At 35.6% G+C, this 16,816-nt stretch overlaps 1 protein-coding gene across 1 annotated transcript in view; it reads right to left on the reverse strand.

Annotated features, from left to right (window-relative positions):
• LOC110156981 (collagen alpha-1(XVII) chain-like) overlaps positions 1-16,816 on the reverse strand; it is a 42,907-nt gene that overhangs the window by 21,201 nt on the left and 4,890 nt on the right. The window contains exons 3-9 of the mRNA XM_055162411.1: positions 9,227-9,277; positions 8,964-9,071; positions 5,774-6,097; positions 4,725-4,781; positions 4,600-4,635; positions 3,482-3,532; positions 288-434 (exon numbers count right to left, since the gene is read on the reverse strand). Coding sequence (XP_055018386.1) covers positions 288-434; positions 3,482-3,532; positions 4,600-4,635; positions 4,725-4,781; positions 5,774-6,097; positions 8,964-9,071; positions 9,227-9,277 — 774 coding nt within the window. The remainder of the gene's footprint in view (positions 1-287; positions 435-3,481; positions 3,533-4,599; positions 4,636-4,724; positions 4,782-5,773; positions 6,098-8,963; positions 9,072-9,226; positions 9,278-16,816) is intronic.

The following is a 16,816-nucleotide window of genomic DNA, read 5'->3' on the forward strand; positions in this document are numbered from 1 at the left end:
ACCTATGGAAATGTCTTATTTTTAGCACATTTAATTTGAGTTAATGTCCAAGTCACTTAAAATTAGCTAAATTCTTTATCAAATTCATTTATTCATCAATAAATTGTTCTAAAAATCTATGCAAAATACTTTTTACTCTTACAGTACATTTTTAAATAGGTATTTTAATACTTTTACTTAGGTTGATTTTCTGATGTGATATTTTTGCTTTTTGCCTCTGTATCTGTACTTTTACTTAAGTAATAAAATTGAGTACTGTCTAGGTGTATGATCTTATTAGATAATACCTGACTGAGTTGCCACAGAGACGGTCTTGGGTTCCGCAGTGGTCTTTTTGGGCACGGGCAGAGTGATGGAGGCGGAGGAGGAGCGAGTGGGGCTCACGCTGCTCGAACGGCCTTTTAAAAGTTTCTTCACGTCATCCAGTTCTGTCCCTGGAAAAATTATGTTCAAAATGGGAATTATTAAAGGGTCTATGTATATTACACTACCTGATCTGTTGTAATGATGTATTTTCTCATTATAACATACCTGGACTTGTCTGTAAGTATTATGTACATGTGAAAATATGTTAATACTAAACCCATACACAAAACCCTTTGGCATTCACCACCACTGATGTCAAAATGCAAAATCAGCCATTAAAATGTAGTTAATATAATGATATCATGAGCAACTGACAAATAACAAACCGAATAAATAGAAAAGATTAGCCATATGTGTAAGTAATATTTATACATACTGAACATACATAGAGCACACATATTTTCAACATTGGGATTAAATAAATGTTTTGTTTATGTTCCATTGTAAAATAATATACATTTCTTACTTGCTCAAAATAAATACATAAATCTCAATCTCCACGTCAACACAGATGAATGCAGATGATCCTAAATGCTGCCCTAACTCTTACAGGAGACCCAACTGGTGTCTCCCGACATCCAGGATCCCTCAAACTCAGAGGATGGAGGTGTGGTTCAGGTACGTCCACCTCTGGTCCAGGTACATCCACCACTGGTCTAGGAACTTCCACCCCTGGAGGACAGCGCTCTGGTCAAGGCGCTCCATGAAGAGTTGGAGTGGATAAGGGCCAAAATTTGCAGACCAGGTCCAAATAAGCAATTCTTTGCCTCAAGCTTAGGTCTCAGGAGAGAATCAACCAAGAAAAAGACTTGGATTTGAAAAAACTCCACTACTGCACTACTGGCATTAAAGCACCTCCAAACATTACCCTTTACCCTTTTCACTGTGAAAAAATAAAATAAAAATTGCTTTAATATGATGTTGTTCTCTTAAATACCCGTGGTAGTTATGTTAATTGTTCCAGATGTCAAAACTTGACATTAATTCAGTTCAGCTGCAGTTGCTTGATTTTCATTAATTGGTAAAGTGGAAACAGAAAAAATTATAATATATGTAAAAAAAATGTATTCTGTGAAAAATGTACTTTTAATGGTTCATTTGCATTTGCTGTTCACATTTGACTTCACACAAATCCACATCATGAAACAGAAATGCTGGGATGACACAGCTGTGGTGTGTAAAGGGAGGAGATGGGGAGGAGCACAGGAACGCTTTTAAAAGGATCAATTAAAAACAAATGTTCTGTTGTAATGTGGGAGCTGAAAACAGTAGATATCTTCATCATGAGTTAAAAAGCGAACATATATTTACAATGGCCAAATAAAGGAAGTTATAAAATGCAGATCACAATAAAGTGAGCAAAGATTAAATTACCTTGTTTTTACTGCATATTATGACCTTATTATTTGTCTGTTTTTTTCATTTGAAACTGAAATTTTTATATTACGCTTGTGGGGATTATTACATTAGTGGGTGTTACAAAAATGTGTTATTTTCCAGTTCTCTGAAAGAATTTATTTGGTGTTTTACAATCAAATAAAATAGTGGTTTATTGTGTTCGACAGCAGATATTTAGTCACGTAAAGATGCTTATGTATGGATCAAAGCAGGTCATAAACTTTGCTATGAGGTATTTTAAGTGACAGTTACAGGATATTTGTGACACATGTGACAGATGAGCTGTCCAGTCTGAGGGGGCTAAAGAGGCACACATGCTACTGGCATGTTTAGTCTGGTATGTAGCCCAACCTTGACCCTTCTATATTTGTGATCTTCAGTGTCTCCAGAGACGTCACAGCAGAGACTGAGGGGTGCATTATGTCAGGTAGTACAGAAAATAAGATGTACAAGTCAAGTGTGAAAAATATGATGAGTATAACAAAATATTATGTAAGAAAATACAGACATAAAATTCACAGCTAAAACAAGAACATGCAAACTCCAAAAAAGTCAAGGATAAGGCTGACAAAAAAGATTTGAGATGAGATTCAGATACTGCACGAGGGGCTCATTATGTCAGGTACTACAGACTATAAGAAGTCAAGTGTGAAAAATATGATGAGCATCAGAGAAGTGTAAGAAATTATTATGTAAGAAAATCCATCTGAATAAGAATATGGCTGACAAAAAAGATTTGGAGATGCAAAAACTCAAAGCTTCTCTCCAGAAGACAAAGCTGGAAACACAAATGAATGCATGCAAGGAGATATGATAGCTCTGTCCAGCTCAAACAAAAGCTATCCAACACCACTGAAGTCTATATAAAGATGAAAGAAAGGCCTATTATTATTATGGGCTTATTATGTCAGGAACCATGGGCAAGATGCACAAGTCAGGTGTAAAAAATATGAGAGTCAATGAGGAGTGTAAAAAAACAATATTATGTAAGAAAATGTGACACAAAATTGACTCATGGAGCTTTAAGCCATGTTAGAATTCTTCTTTTTCTTGTATTACCACATGAGTGTTTTCTGTTTGAGGAAAGAACTCAGCCTTAATATGCAGGGTTTGTGTGTTTGTGTGAATGAAACAAAACACAACTCCAGGTATGTTTTTGCTGAATAATCAACATTACAACAGAAAACAGAAAATAGTGCAATATGGGCCCTTTAAATAACAATTGTACATATAAACCAGCAGGGGGAGCTTCTAAAATCTGCCAGAAAGTGACTCAAGCAAATTTGGGGTGGGAAATACTGCCACAAACTGTGACTCACGTGGACTTTTGTTGCCAACACACACTTTCTGTCTTTTTTTTTTTTCCTTCTTACAAAACTCAAGAAGAAACTGCTAGCTAGGATTCAGTTTCTTCCTTTTAGCTCTATCCCACATTCCCCTATTCCGCTATACATTTTATCTACACAATACGCACATGTGTGACTAATATGGATTTCACTCTTCATAATGTGCATGTGAGAACAAGAACTTCTCAGCCAGTGATTTAGTGTGGATTCTGACAGGGAAATAACTCAAAAATAGTGCTGTGATGTGCACGTGTCTGTGCGAATAGGCTCCATATTGAATTTGAAGGGGATAAAGATGCTTTTGTAGCTTTTACAGGGAGTTGCGTAACTTTGGCAGTGAAAATCTGTGTGTCTGAAATGAGTGATCTTACATCTGGTGGCTGAGGGAGAAGCACTCTGCAGTCTGGCTCGGATCTCGCTTTCTGGAATTAAAAAAGAAAAGATAGATATTTTAAAAGGTTAAGATAGATGGCAATGGTCAAAAGCAGTGGTGGAAAAAGTATTCAGTTTTGCTACTTAAGGTGCATTGTGTAACCTTTCTGGTGAAGGATCCCGTCAGATGGTTTGGAGATGTTATTGCTTTGTCTGGAATGTTTCACAGTGTGGTATTAAGTCTTTATATCTTCACTGAGACCAAACCAGACCCGAGTTACAGGTCACATCCGTAAGGAGGCAACCTTGATCAAAGTCAGAATGCATGTTTTTGTAGGTATCTTTGAGCTATAAAACCACCTGTAATTTTATAAATGTACAGTATAAAGGTAGAGTTGTTGAAACTAACAAAAAGTTACATATTAAGGTACTCATACTGGAGCAAAGAAATACTCGAGTAAAAGTAAAAGTATCACATGAAGACATAACTTAAATAAAAGTATTAAAACACTGATTTAAAAATGTACTTAAACAATAAAAAGTTAAAGTATTTTGTGCAGATTTGATATCTAATAAAGCTTCAAATGTAGTGACTCTGATAAAGATTTGTGGTGAATTTTGTTCAACAGAAACAAGGAATTTTTTTTCTGTCTGCTTATATTTGTATGTATTTGTTTTCTTTTCAGCAAGTCAATCAAAATAATAAAAATTACTTTTCAGTCCTTTTCAAAAATATAGTGAAGTACAGATATCTTCTCTTTAATGTAGTGAAGTCTAAGAAAAAGTATCCACTTAAAAATATACTGAAAGGTGCACTATGCAACTTTTTGGATGGGGGTTCACCATCTGCTTCTTTCTATGGATATGTCATTGCTCTGCCTAGAATGTTCCACAGTATGACAGTAAACTGCTCTACTACTATACTGTGAAACATTCCAGATAAAGCAATAACATCTTCATGGAGAAAAGCATTTAACGGGCCTTCCTCCACAAAACTTACAGTGTACCTTTAAGAAAAGTACAGATACCTGAACTTTAAGATTTAAAAGCAGCACTTTTACAACTTTTACTTTGTTACATTCTACAACTGGTCAAAATACAGCTGTTGGCCAGTTACCTCTGCTTTCGCTTCTTCCTCTTGAGTTGCCCGCGCCTAGGAGGAACAGAAACACATATAAAAAAAGCTGGCAGACTATTATGCAATCTCAGTACTTTATACATATGGATGTCATTCGCACTCACAATAGTTTCCATAATCTTTGCGCGTAAATTCGGGAGAGGAATTTGCACTGGAACTTCCTGCACGAAAACACAAGAAGTTGAAGTTTAAAACCTCGCCCCTCTGTCTATACGATTCTATGCTTCTCTGTTCTCAGACATTTAAACAACAGCTGTGAGGGATGCCAGTGAGATGGTCATGTGATCTGCTCAAATACTCCAGAAAGCCATTATAAAGTCATTATAATAGTACGGTATAAGACTACTGTAAACCGGCGGCAGTATTTAAACTAAAAGATACTTATATACACTTTTTTCCCTTCATATTGATGTTAATAAAGGTTGCTTCCTCTATTTCTTTTAGAATTTAGTTAGTTGTGCTTAAAATAATAATAATACATTTGTACTGTTTTAGTAGAGTTTTTTGTTTTGTTTTTTTGTTGCTGTTTTTTTCTCATTTTTTTATCTTAGGCAAATGTCTCATTCTGGTGTAGTTTTTATTTTTTCTAATTTATTGTTTATACATACTTCTGCCATTTGCATGCCCTTATTATTCAATTGTTCTTTTGTTACTTTCAGTTGCAACATTGCAATGTGTCCATTATGGAATAAATAATCTTAACTGCGATTAATTGTAACAGATATCGTCAACCAAAAATGATATGTTTTTGCCTGTGTTTTGCTATGGTATATTTTTATGTTAAGTATTATTAAAGGGGCGCTACATCACCTGCGTCTCTCATGAAGATATTATTGCTTTGTCTTGAATGTTCCACAGTATTATTATCTAGCTTTCATTTTTTCAATTACAGGCATTTTCTTTGGCATAAAGTAGCTGGTTTGGTGGAGACACAGGTATTATGGTGATTGCCAAGTTTTGTTAGTAGACTGTTCCAGGCAAAACAATAAAATCTCCACAGAGAAGTGAAGGCTCCCTGACTCACTTACATAGTGCCCATTTAAAAACTAAAGCACAGGAAGTAGAAGTTTAAACCTCATCATTGTCCCGTACTTCCTCCCGTCGCACTGTGTTCAAAAACCACACCGTAACCACGGTAACCACCACATCTCACCGTCATAACCCCCGGAGCGGCTGGAGACGGCCTTCCTCTCCCTGAAGGTTGAGGGTGAGACTCCTCCAGATGAGCTTGCCGTCTGCGTCCTTCTGCCTCCCCCTGTGGAGCTACTGGACCTCACCTTGGACACGGAGGTGGAGCTGACCATGTAACTGCTCCCCCCACCTCCACCTGCCCCACCTCCCCCACCTCCTCCTCCACCACTGCCATAGCTCTCCACATCCAGGAAGCCCCCTACTCCATCTCCCCCACCCGAAGAGTCCCCGCTCAGGTACACGCCTGAGGAGGAGGCATATGTGCTGCTGCTCACCCCCACAGAGGCTGCAAGGAAAAGGGAAAATCAGGTTATTCTGGATAGGAAAGGAAATGGACTAAAGCTATTGTATTGTAAGCTATTGTAAAACATAATCTATTGTCATGTTTTGTGCCAGTGTTGAGCAGAAAAGAGTTACTTATGCATGTTCTGTTATAGCTCATTGGTAGAGCAGTTATTTAAACAGGGAATTCATTGTAAGAAGTAACTGATCATATAGTCATTTTACAGTATTTCCATAATTGTGATTAGGTGATTTGTAGTGGTTGGAGAGACTGTCAGATGCGGCTCATGTCTCAAGAGTATGACCTGTTATGAGCTCTGTGGTTGGGCACTGTAAAAGACTATAGATACAGTAGATTAATAGGGACGCACTAATCTGACACTGGTATGGGATATTAGCGCCAATACTGAAAATTTGTTGGATATCGACTTAAAGTATCAGTTTAGCCAATATCCTGGTTGAATATATACTAGTATCAATGTAATAAGACTATTTACTGGTCATATTTGGCCCAGAAAGACTCATAATATTTTAACCTTAATATGCAAAACTGGTCTTTAGCTACTTGAGATAAATAACAGCTCTTTAACATTTGGATCAGAATTATGTCTTATTTTATTTTTGTTTTAAGAAAATGAATGCTGTTTTCACCCCCTGCATTGCTGTATTGCTTGATATCAGGTATCAGCAGATCCTTAAAGCTATAGTATCGGAACTGCTATTGGAACTGAAAATATTGGATCAGTGCATCTCTAGAAAGATCAACTTAAACATAAATATAATCTTAGTTGTCCTTATTTAAATGTTAACCCAATATAATACACAGGAATGGTGCTATCAACAAGTTTCCACCACAAGTGAAAAGTCTGTGCATGAATAATTAATCATATTGATTAAAGATAGAAGTTAGAATAGACCCATTCTACACTGTACAAAACAAAGCCATGCTCTGGAGTCTTTCGTGTCCTCATTTGACTGTTCCTCATTAAAATAAAGTCTTCAAGTACAGGGTGTAGAGTTTGGCACCATCTTTTGCTGACATTGCAGCATTTTGTTCCACGCCCCGCATTCATGTAAAAACATCTGATATCTTTGAGGTTCTGCCACAACTTGTTTCCATGGAGATGCTATGGCTTTGCCTGAAATGTTCAGCAGTATGTCATTAAGCAGGTGTTTATTACAAGTCAGATCTTTAGAGTGGCATGTCCGCTTACAATAGAAATGCATGTTTTACGGAGTATGTTTTAGCAATACCAACACCTGAAATTGAATAAATGCAAGATAGATAGATAAGTTTAATGAAATACTATGGAACATTCCAGGTAAAGCACTGGAGACACACAGGATCCACCACTAGAAAAATTACTAACTGCACCTTTAATAAAAGTTAATGGTCTTACTGAAAATACTGTTATTGTATTTTAAGTAGGGGTGTGCAAATCATATCGAAATATCGTGATACTACATTTGGTGATACAGTACCGATATTGTGAGCTGCTGTATTGATATATCCCCAATAGTATTTTTTGGTATCTGTTGGCAATTTGTTTGTGATGGCACTACAATTTGTTGCTTATTTGGAGAAAAGAAACTTGTTTATGCAAAACACTTGACCTACTCACTTTGGATTATTAAAATACTTGTACTTCATATTGACTTTACACAGGAAGTGGTTTAACAAAGAAATATTGTTGCTAAAATGTATTTGGATCTTAAAAAAACAGCAATATATCACAGAGTATCATGTTCAATATATAAATTAACACATCTATCACCATATCATGATAATATCGTATTGTGAGCCATGTATCAGGTATTGTATCGAATCATGAGGGACCTTGCAATTCGCAACCCTAATTATAAGTATTTGTTTCTATATTGTATGAACCACAGATACCACTAAGACAAAAACATGTTTTAATCAAGTTATTTTCAAATTAAACAGAAAACGCACACCAAAGTTCTTGTAGAGGTGCAAATGCAAGGAGCAGCAATGTAAAAGTGAATAAAATGCACACTCAGATTTCTGACATCCAATTTTATTTTATTTTTTATCTTTAGATTACATTTCAGCAAAAAACCTTTGTCAGATCATTTCTTTCTTGCTTTCTTGCTGCTGTGGTCCAATGCAAGAAAGAAATGATCTGTAAAAGATCAACCACTACCCTAAATCTTCTGTTCCTTCTGCCATAAAACTTTTAAATGGAAAGTAAATTTGCTAACGTGTTCCCTGTTGCACTAAGGTTTGAATGTATGGTGTCCATTGTATGTACATGATTTTATTTATGGCTTATACACGACCAGAAATCTGTGAACTGAACTGCCCTTTGGGATTTGAACATCGGCCATCTGAGTGTGCTATGCATTTTTTTCACTTTTAAGTTGTTGGTTTTTTTCACTTTTAAGTTGCACATCTACAAGAACTTCCACATGCATTTTCTGTTTCATTAGAAAATAACTTGATTTAAACATGTTTTTGTTTTAGTGGCATTTGTAGTTCATACAAAATAGGAATAAATACTTATAATTAGAGCTAGGAATCGCAGGATCATGGCTCACTATACGATATTACCACGATATGGTGATATGTGCAATAATCGATATATTGCTGTTTTTTTAAGAACCAAATACATTTTAGCAACAACATTTCTTTGTTAAACCACTACTTGTGTGGAGTGTGCTATGCATTTTTTTCACTTTCAATCAAGCAATTTTTCCTGTTTGAATTTATCTTTTTGAATTCACATTTTTGAAGCTTATTTTTACAGCTTTTCGGTCACTACCAGCCCAGCCTTTAAATCCTGCGTAAAACTGACTCAGGCTCTTATAAACATGCCCACATCTCTCGGTGGAAAGTTGGTCTCACTCACATGAAGAGAAATAGGTTCCACTGGTGTTCTGGGTTAAGACATTCTTCTCCAGGCCCAACCCGCCAGCTCCAGTGGACATAATTCTGTGATTTGATCCACCAGTTCCCTCTAGCAACGGGGGGAAACACAGAAACAAAACAAAAGAGGAGCAGTTAGTCATAGGGAAACTTCCTGCAAAACCGCGTGTCTATAATTACGCTATTACTGCTGGGGATTTCAGTGTTGATATGTTGTTGAGATGTAAGAGAAATGGGAAGACTTACTTGGTGGGAGAGAAGTGAGTCTGGACTTAGATGTAACGGTGTCTGTCACAACTGTGCGGATATAAAAAGATTAGTCAGGTAAACAGCAATGGTGGATGAAGTACTCAGTTTTGTTACTTACTAGTAAAGGTGAACTGTGTAAAAATCTCTGCTAAACACTTTTACTTTTTACTCTTGAAGCACATTTTCAAACAGGAACTTCAATAGTTTAAAAAGGTGCATTGTGAAACTTTTCTGGTGAAGTGTCAGTCAAATGTTTTTCTCCATGGAGATGATATTGCTTTGTCTGGAATGTTTCACAGTATGGTATTAAACCTTTCTATCATGGTAAATGGTCACATTTTTCTACAGCGCTTTTCCACCTTCAAGGCACTCAAAGCGCTTTACAACAAGGAACCACTCACCCATTCACACACCACTGTACGCAGACACTGTGGGCAAGGTGGGTTAAGTGTCTTGCCAACCTTCAGATCAGTGGGTGAATGCTCTACCAACTGAGCTACTGCTGTCATCATGGAGACTAAACCAGACCAAGTTACAAGTCAGATCTGCGGAGCGGCAACCCCGCTCACAGTCAGAATGTCTGTTTCTCTAGGTACTTTTGAGCAATAAAACCTCCTGTAATTGAATAAATGTAAAGTACAAGCAACAAAGAAAAAAAGTAAATTATGTGACGGACCTCCAATTAGAAAGTTACATAGTGCAGCTTTAAGTAGATTTCATGTGATACTTTTACATATACTTGAGTAATCTTTTGCCTCTGTATCTGTACTTTTTCTTAAAGGTGCACTGTGTAATATTTCTGGAGGATGGTCTGTTACCTATTGAAGTACCTGTTTGTGTAAAAGTATTTTGCAGAGATTTTTAGAACAATTAAAGCATCATGTAGTGTAGTGACTGTGATTTAAAAAATTAAGCTTATTTTAAGTGATTCAATTGATTTCTTATTTTTTCTATCTAATTTTGTGTATTTCTGTATTTGGTTTATTTGAAGTTGGGATGTTAACTCAAATTAAATGTGCTAAAAATAAGTCTCTGCCATTTCAGCAGGTCTCAAACCATAAAGAAGAAGTACTTTTTACTTTTCAGTCCAGATCTATCATGTAGTGAAGTAAAAACTAAAAAGTATCCAATGTTACCTTCCAACTCTAGTCTACAGATATAATTTAATGTTGTGGTCAATAATAAAGAACAAAACTAGATTACTGGATTTGGTGAAAAAAACTGAATTGTGATCTGCTCTTTTGGTCATATCGTCAAACTGTGATTCAGTGTTTCTCTAACAAATGCTTTATTTTTTCCCACCCACTTCTCCAATTGGTCTCTATAAGGCTTTGAGTGAGTGACAGCTGGATTTGACCAATCACAGTGAAGTGGCATGAATCGTGAGAAAATTTAAACTGTGATCTAGGAAAACTGAATTATAACTATTTTGACAACATGAGGGAATGAACAACAAAACTAAAACAACTGACACTTAGTAAACTTTCTAAAAATTAGGATAGTTCTTGTTTTGCTTAAGAAAATATTTCGTATTTGTAGTAAGTTTGTCATGATATTGCTACTGTAATCCCATCTATCTCCTCCCGTGTTTTTATCTTATCATATAATATTAATAACTGCCAAGGAAAATTTACTTGTGAAATTGTGATATTCTGTCAAAAAATGTTTATCTCAGTTGCATCCCCCCCTCCCAAATACTGCTTACTTACACGTTTTCCTATCACACAGTCACATCTACATAAACAGGAATTACACAGCGATCCCAAACGACAAAGCACCTCTAAACATTTCATCATCTTAAAATCTCTATAGAATCATTATTACATTTGGCGAGTGTTCAATGGTCATGGTCCTATTGGCGTGTCTGGCATAGTGATAATTTCAGAGCTACATTAAGAACAGTGTTTATAGCCTGTTTAAAGTCTCTCCACTGTCTCACAATGTGCAGGGCCTAACAGGCTGGAGGTGATAAGGAGAAGCTGTAAAGCACAACCGCTAGTAACTCACACTCCAAGGCAAGTATGCGCAAGCATTAGATACAGTAGAGCCTATACATGTAGTTGTATGGTATAGACAGTTCAAATGGACACCGCCATATTAGGAAGCAGGGAATTTTATTTTTAGTTCATTTAATCCTTTATTTTTAACAGTGTATACTAAAGAAAAAATACATACATGACATTTATAGCACTAGATAATCAGGTATGTTTGAAAAGGACAATTTATTTCATCCCACCCTGTTACTTTACATTTATCTACAGGATTGTACATTTGATGCTTCCTGCAGTGTATAAATAACAGACTTCTGCAGCCAATAACTGTACAGTACTCTTATTGTTTCTCTCCCATTTCATCCATGTAGTGTTTGAATATTTACACTTTATATTTATTTTTAAACTGCCTTAGGTTTATGGAAAGTTTTATTTCCTTGCTTGTATTGTTCCATAATCTCACACCAGTTGAGCTGGACAATAGAGGGTGAAAATGCTCCGTCCAAACTTGAGGCTGTCCAATCATTAGGGGTGTGCAAGAATATCAAAATATCTATATATCATATTATTTAGTGTGATGATACAGTATCGATATCATGGGCTGCTGTATCGATATATCGCCAAGAGTATCTTTTGGTATATTTTACTAAATTATTTTGTTACAGTGCTGTAGTTTTTGTTGCTTGTTTGGAGAAAAGGAACTCGTTTATGCAACACATTTGACATTTTCACTGTTTGTAAAATGGTGGGTTTCAAATTCATTTTGCACAAGAAGTGGGGTAACAAAGACTCTTAGTATCACAGCCATGATTTAACCATTATTTGTACTGAACTGTTTCAAATAGATTTGAAATATATCGAATCGAAAGTGCCCTCTATCTGTATATGTATCGTATCGTGGCATATGTATCGAGGTATGTATCGTATCAGCAAGTTCTTCTTCATGTCTCTCAAATGCGGAAGATATGTCTAAATAATGTATAATCTGTATCAGCTACATTTAAAAGCAATTTATTTAAGTGACATACATAATATTAAGTACTTGTTAATTAAAACAAAGGGACTCTGCTATCAAAATTTATTTAGCATATCATATTTGACGTTTTTGAAGCTTAGATTTTTCCATTTTCTGCCCCATTGATTAGGGATGTAACAATACCAAAAATATCACGATATGGTATCGTCAAAAGTCTCACAGAAATATCATGGGCCATCACAATATATCAAATTACAAGTTTATTTGCTTAAATTAATTGTTTTAGTACAGCAACAGCTAAAATAGAAAGGGAACTACACTGACCATGATCCTTTGTTCCAGTTTCAGTCCAATCTAGACAATATAACTTTCAATTTCAACTTTAATTTGTATTATTATGACAGAAAAATAACATATTCACAATTGTGTTAACCTCCACAAAATATTGCAATAAATATCGTACCGTGAGATGCATATCGTGAAAATATCGTATAGAGAGATTTGCATATCGTTACATCTCTGCCATTTATCAAGTCTCTCAACAGCAGGGAGCAGATCAGAGGGGCTAAATACACAAGATAGATTAGAAGTAAAACAATTAAAGCCTCAACTATAGCGATTTTCATAAAGAATTAAGCAGATTTTTGTTTATTTTTGAATTTGGTTTACTCAAAGTTATAGATCATATTTTGACAACATTGAATAAACAAAACAATCTTGTTACAGTAAGAATTGATAGTGCAGATGTTGCAATGGTTGTTTTGGATGGAGGTTGGGCCATCTATCAAACTGTAATCAAAGCCATATTCTATCGTTTTAAATGTAAATTATTTGCACATTTAGGGCTTTTTTATGGAGAAATCTATAGCCAATGGTCTGTCAGTAAAAGCATGTGGTTTGGAGCAGAGTTTAGAATTTGGAGGAAGAAGTGTTAAATAGCATTGATATGTATTTTCAAATGTTTTTATGTAAATATAACTAAGAAGTAGAAGGAAAATTATTATTAATTTCATAACATTCTGTCCAACTTTGTATGTAAAATTATAATATGGTGTATAAACTGGGTGACCTAAAAGCTTAAAGCTGCATTGTGTAACTTTTGTGGTGGAGGGTGCGTCAAATGTTTTTCTCCATTGAGATGTTATTGCTTTGTCTAGAATGTTTCACAGTGTGGTATTAAACCTTTCTATAATCATGGAGACCAAACCAGGACAAGTTACAGGTCAGATCTGTGGAACGGCAACCCTGCTCACAGTCAGAATGCCTGTTTTTGTAGGTATTTTTGAGCTTTAAAAACACTTGTAATTTAATAAATGTAAGGTAGAGCTGTTTAATGTCATACTGTGGAACGTTTCAATCAGAGCAATGACATTTCCATATAAACAAGAAGATGTCCCACTACCGAAAAGTTACACAGTGCACCTTTAAAAAAATGTATAATGTAAGACATCAACATTTCTCCCCCTTGAAGGCCCATGTTACAGTTCATTCACCTTTTATGAGATGTTTGAACCTCAACTAAAACTACTTAAACCTTCTTAATGCAATATATTAGACAGTATTATTAAAAAAAAAAAAAAAAAAAAAAAAAACATGTGTTGTAACAGATAAACTACATAATGAAAAACTTAAAAATAGCTATAGAAGTTAATATTGCCCACCACTATCTCAAGTGATGGTATTGACTATGACAGGATGGGCATCTGACATAAAAACATGCACCATATGTTTCTAAACAGAGCAGGATTTGCTCCATAATCATTAATATTACCCACCCCTCGGCTCAAGTGGTGGTATTCCCTATGACTTAGTACATGTGGTTGCATCAGAATGGGCATCTGACATAAAAACTTGCACCATACATTTCCAAAACAAAGGTGGAATTGCTATGACGACCCCTAAAAAGTAAAGTAAACTTAACGGGAATACCAAAAGCTAGCACAAGTCAAGTTGGTAACCCTAGAAGAGCTCAGCGGTGTGGGCAGGATGAACGCATTAGCTATGTAAACAATGATGTCATGCTATGGGGGGTTTAAAGGGAGAAATGCATTACGCTGGTGAGGTGAACTTTGAACTGTGGGTATTTTGAATTGGGTGCATAAAAATAAAGTAACTTAACCTGCTTGTTTAATGATTTTAGATTTGTTTTTGTTTTTAGGATTTTAGGTTTTTTACTTCCAGATTGTTCTCTTCTTACTCTAAAACCTTTGTGACTATTCAGTACTTTATATCTGATAGAGGTTCCTGGATGGCTTTCTCGTGATGAAAATGATCAAGTTTTAGTTTGGGCACAAAAATAAATTAGCTTGTGTTACCTGTGTTCATTTAGAAATACATTTAAAGCTATTTTCTAGTCTAATCCAACATTAACCTTTTAAAGATTGCAGCTAACGGCAGTCCATTTTCGGAGTTTTAAAGATGCAAACTGGAGAAAACAAGACACTCTCTCAAAGGTTCTGGCTCTAAATTTACTGAAGCCTGGTTACCTTTTATAGACCATGTCATTTCTCTGACACTGGAGGTGACCCCATGAGTTGTGTTGTTTTAGCTCAAGTATTCATGGGTATTAAGTGGTTGATATATCTATGCTAAATGTTTTAGTAGAACATATCCTGTGTTTTGTTTTTTGATTTGTTTTTTTTTTTTGTTTTTTTGCCCTTTTTTTTCTTGTTTTTGGTTTCTCTTTTTTTTGTTAAAGGCGTGTACATTGTAAACTGTTAACATTGTATATTGGCCCTGAATACTATACATCTCTATGTAAATTGTCTTTTATATTTTGAAAAAGCTTAAATAAATCATACACTTAAAAAAAAGATGGTATGCCGCTAATGTTGTTTCCTCATCATAAACATACCGGGAGTTGTGTTTTGTTTCATTCACACATGTTTAACACACAAATGCTGCATATTTAGGCTGAGTTCTTCTCTCAAACTGAAAACACTGTTCCATCTTGTGATGTCATGTGGTAATACAGGAAGTGCTCCACTGAGTTTTTAAACTCCATACACTTTCACTAGAATCATTTGGATAATTTCAGGCCTGGAATTGCCACTCTCTACTCCACAAAAAGTGAAAGGTAGCTGTAACATGAACACTACCACTACATGACATCACAAGGTGGAACACATGTGAATGAAACAAAACACAACTCCAGGTATGTTTTGATGACAACAACTACGCTATAACATGGCTTAAAGCTCACAAGAGTCCATTTTGTATAATATAGGACCTTTAAGCCATGATGAGGTGCCATAAACACACAAGTTAAAACCTGTAATCTTCTTGAAATACCCGTTAAACTCCAAGAACATAATGACGTACTTTAATGGAGCTTTGCAAATTTTTGTTTCCGCTACACTCTCTATTATCGCACACAAAAAAATACCTGTTCAGATTTCGTGTTTATTTTAATTGTGCTCTAATGTAACCTTAGAAGAGACCCTTTTAAAAGCAAAGCCACGTCACAACCTGCCCCATACTGCTGCAGTAGTAACATGATAACTGTAACCTGCACATAAGGACAACGCACTTTCACTGTTTTCTGTACATGGCAAAGTATACACAGGCTACTGTACTGTGATTACAGTATTATTATTTATACTATATGAAGAAAAGATGTAACTGCTCTAGACAACACATTAGGGTTGTCAAAAGTATCGAAAATCAGAAACCAGTGTAGATACTCATTTGAGCAGGTATCGATATTAAAAAGGTCGCACTCACAGGATAGAAATGAACCTTTCCTGAATAGTTTTATAATGATCTTGAGTTGTATCAGAACAAGTATAAGAGCACCTAGGCTAGTATACGCCCATGGACCACTATGAAACCTACCTGGATGACTGAGGGATTACACAGATATAAGATCAAATGGTAATAAAGTACTATGATTTAATGTCGAATTATGCCATTCTCTTGTTTAAAAATGTATTGTGAAACATTTCTGGTCCGTCATCTGCTTATCTCCATGAAGATATTGCTTTGAATGTTCTACAGCATGGCATTAAACACTTATCTCTACGGAGACAGCAGCTGACACAGCAGGGCAGTTACATGTCAGATCTGTGGAGAGGTGAGCCCACTCACAGTAAGAATGCAAGTTTTTACATCAATAACAGCCCATGTTATTGAGTAAATGCAAGATTGATACGTTTAATGCCATATCAGGACATTCCAGACAAAGCAATAAAATCTCCATGGAGACAAGCAAATGACAGACTCTCTGAAAAGTTACACAGTGCACCTTTAAAGAAGGAGTGCATCATCGTAATATTGGAATTGGTATTGCGTATCAAGGCTATTCCTAAGTATTGTGACAACACTACAACATATGCTACAGTAGGAAATTGCAAATTGGAAATGCAAGTTTCAAATCAGCCCAACTGAAATCTTTTACAGTTTGATATGATCTGAACTATCTGATTTTGATTTATCAGAAAAATGTGTTTATAATTAGTGTATAAAAATGTTCTATCACCAATTAGTACATTTCTTTCATTCTTTTCTGTAACCTCTGGCAGACTTCACAACACAAAGCTTTGTTCTGTCCTGTGACTGTTTTTCTTTGCTCCTAAGACATCAACAAGCTGTTTTGCAAAGCACAAGAGGAACCAAATCAGA

This window comes from Boleophthalmus pectinirostris, unplaced genomic scaffold (assembly GCF_026225935.1).
Source record: "Boleophthalmus pectinirostris isolate CB_2022bp ecotype Guang Dong unplaced genomic scaffold, ASM2622593v1 HiC_scaffold_5, whole genome shotgun sequence".
In the NCBI taxonomy this organism is placed as follows: Eukaryota; Metazoa; Chordata; class Actinopteri; order Gobiiformes; family Gobiidae; genus Boleophthalmus; species Boleophthalmus pectinirostris.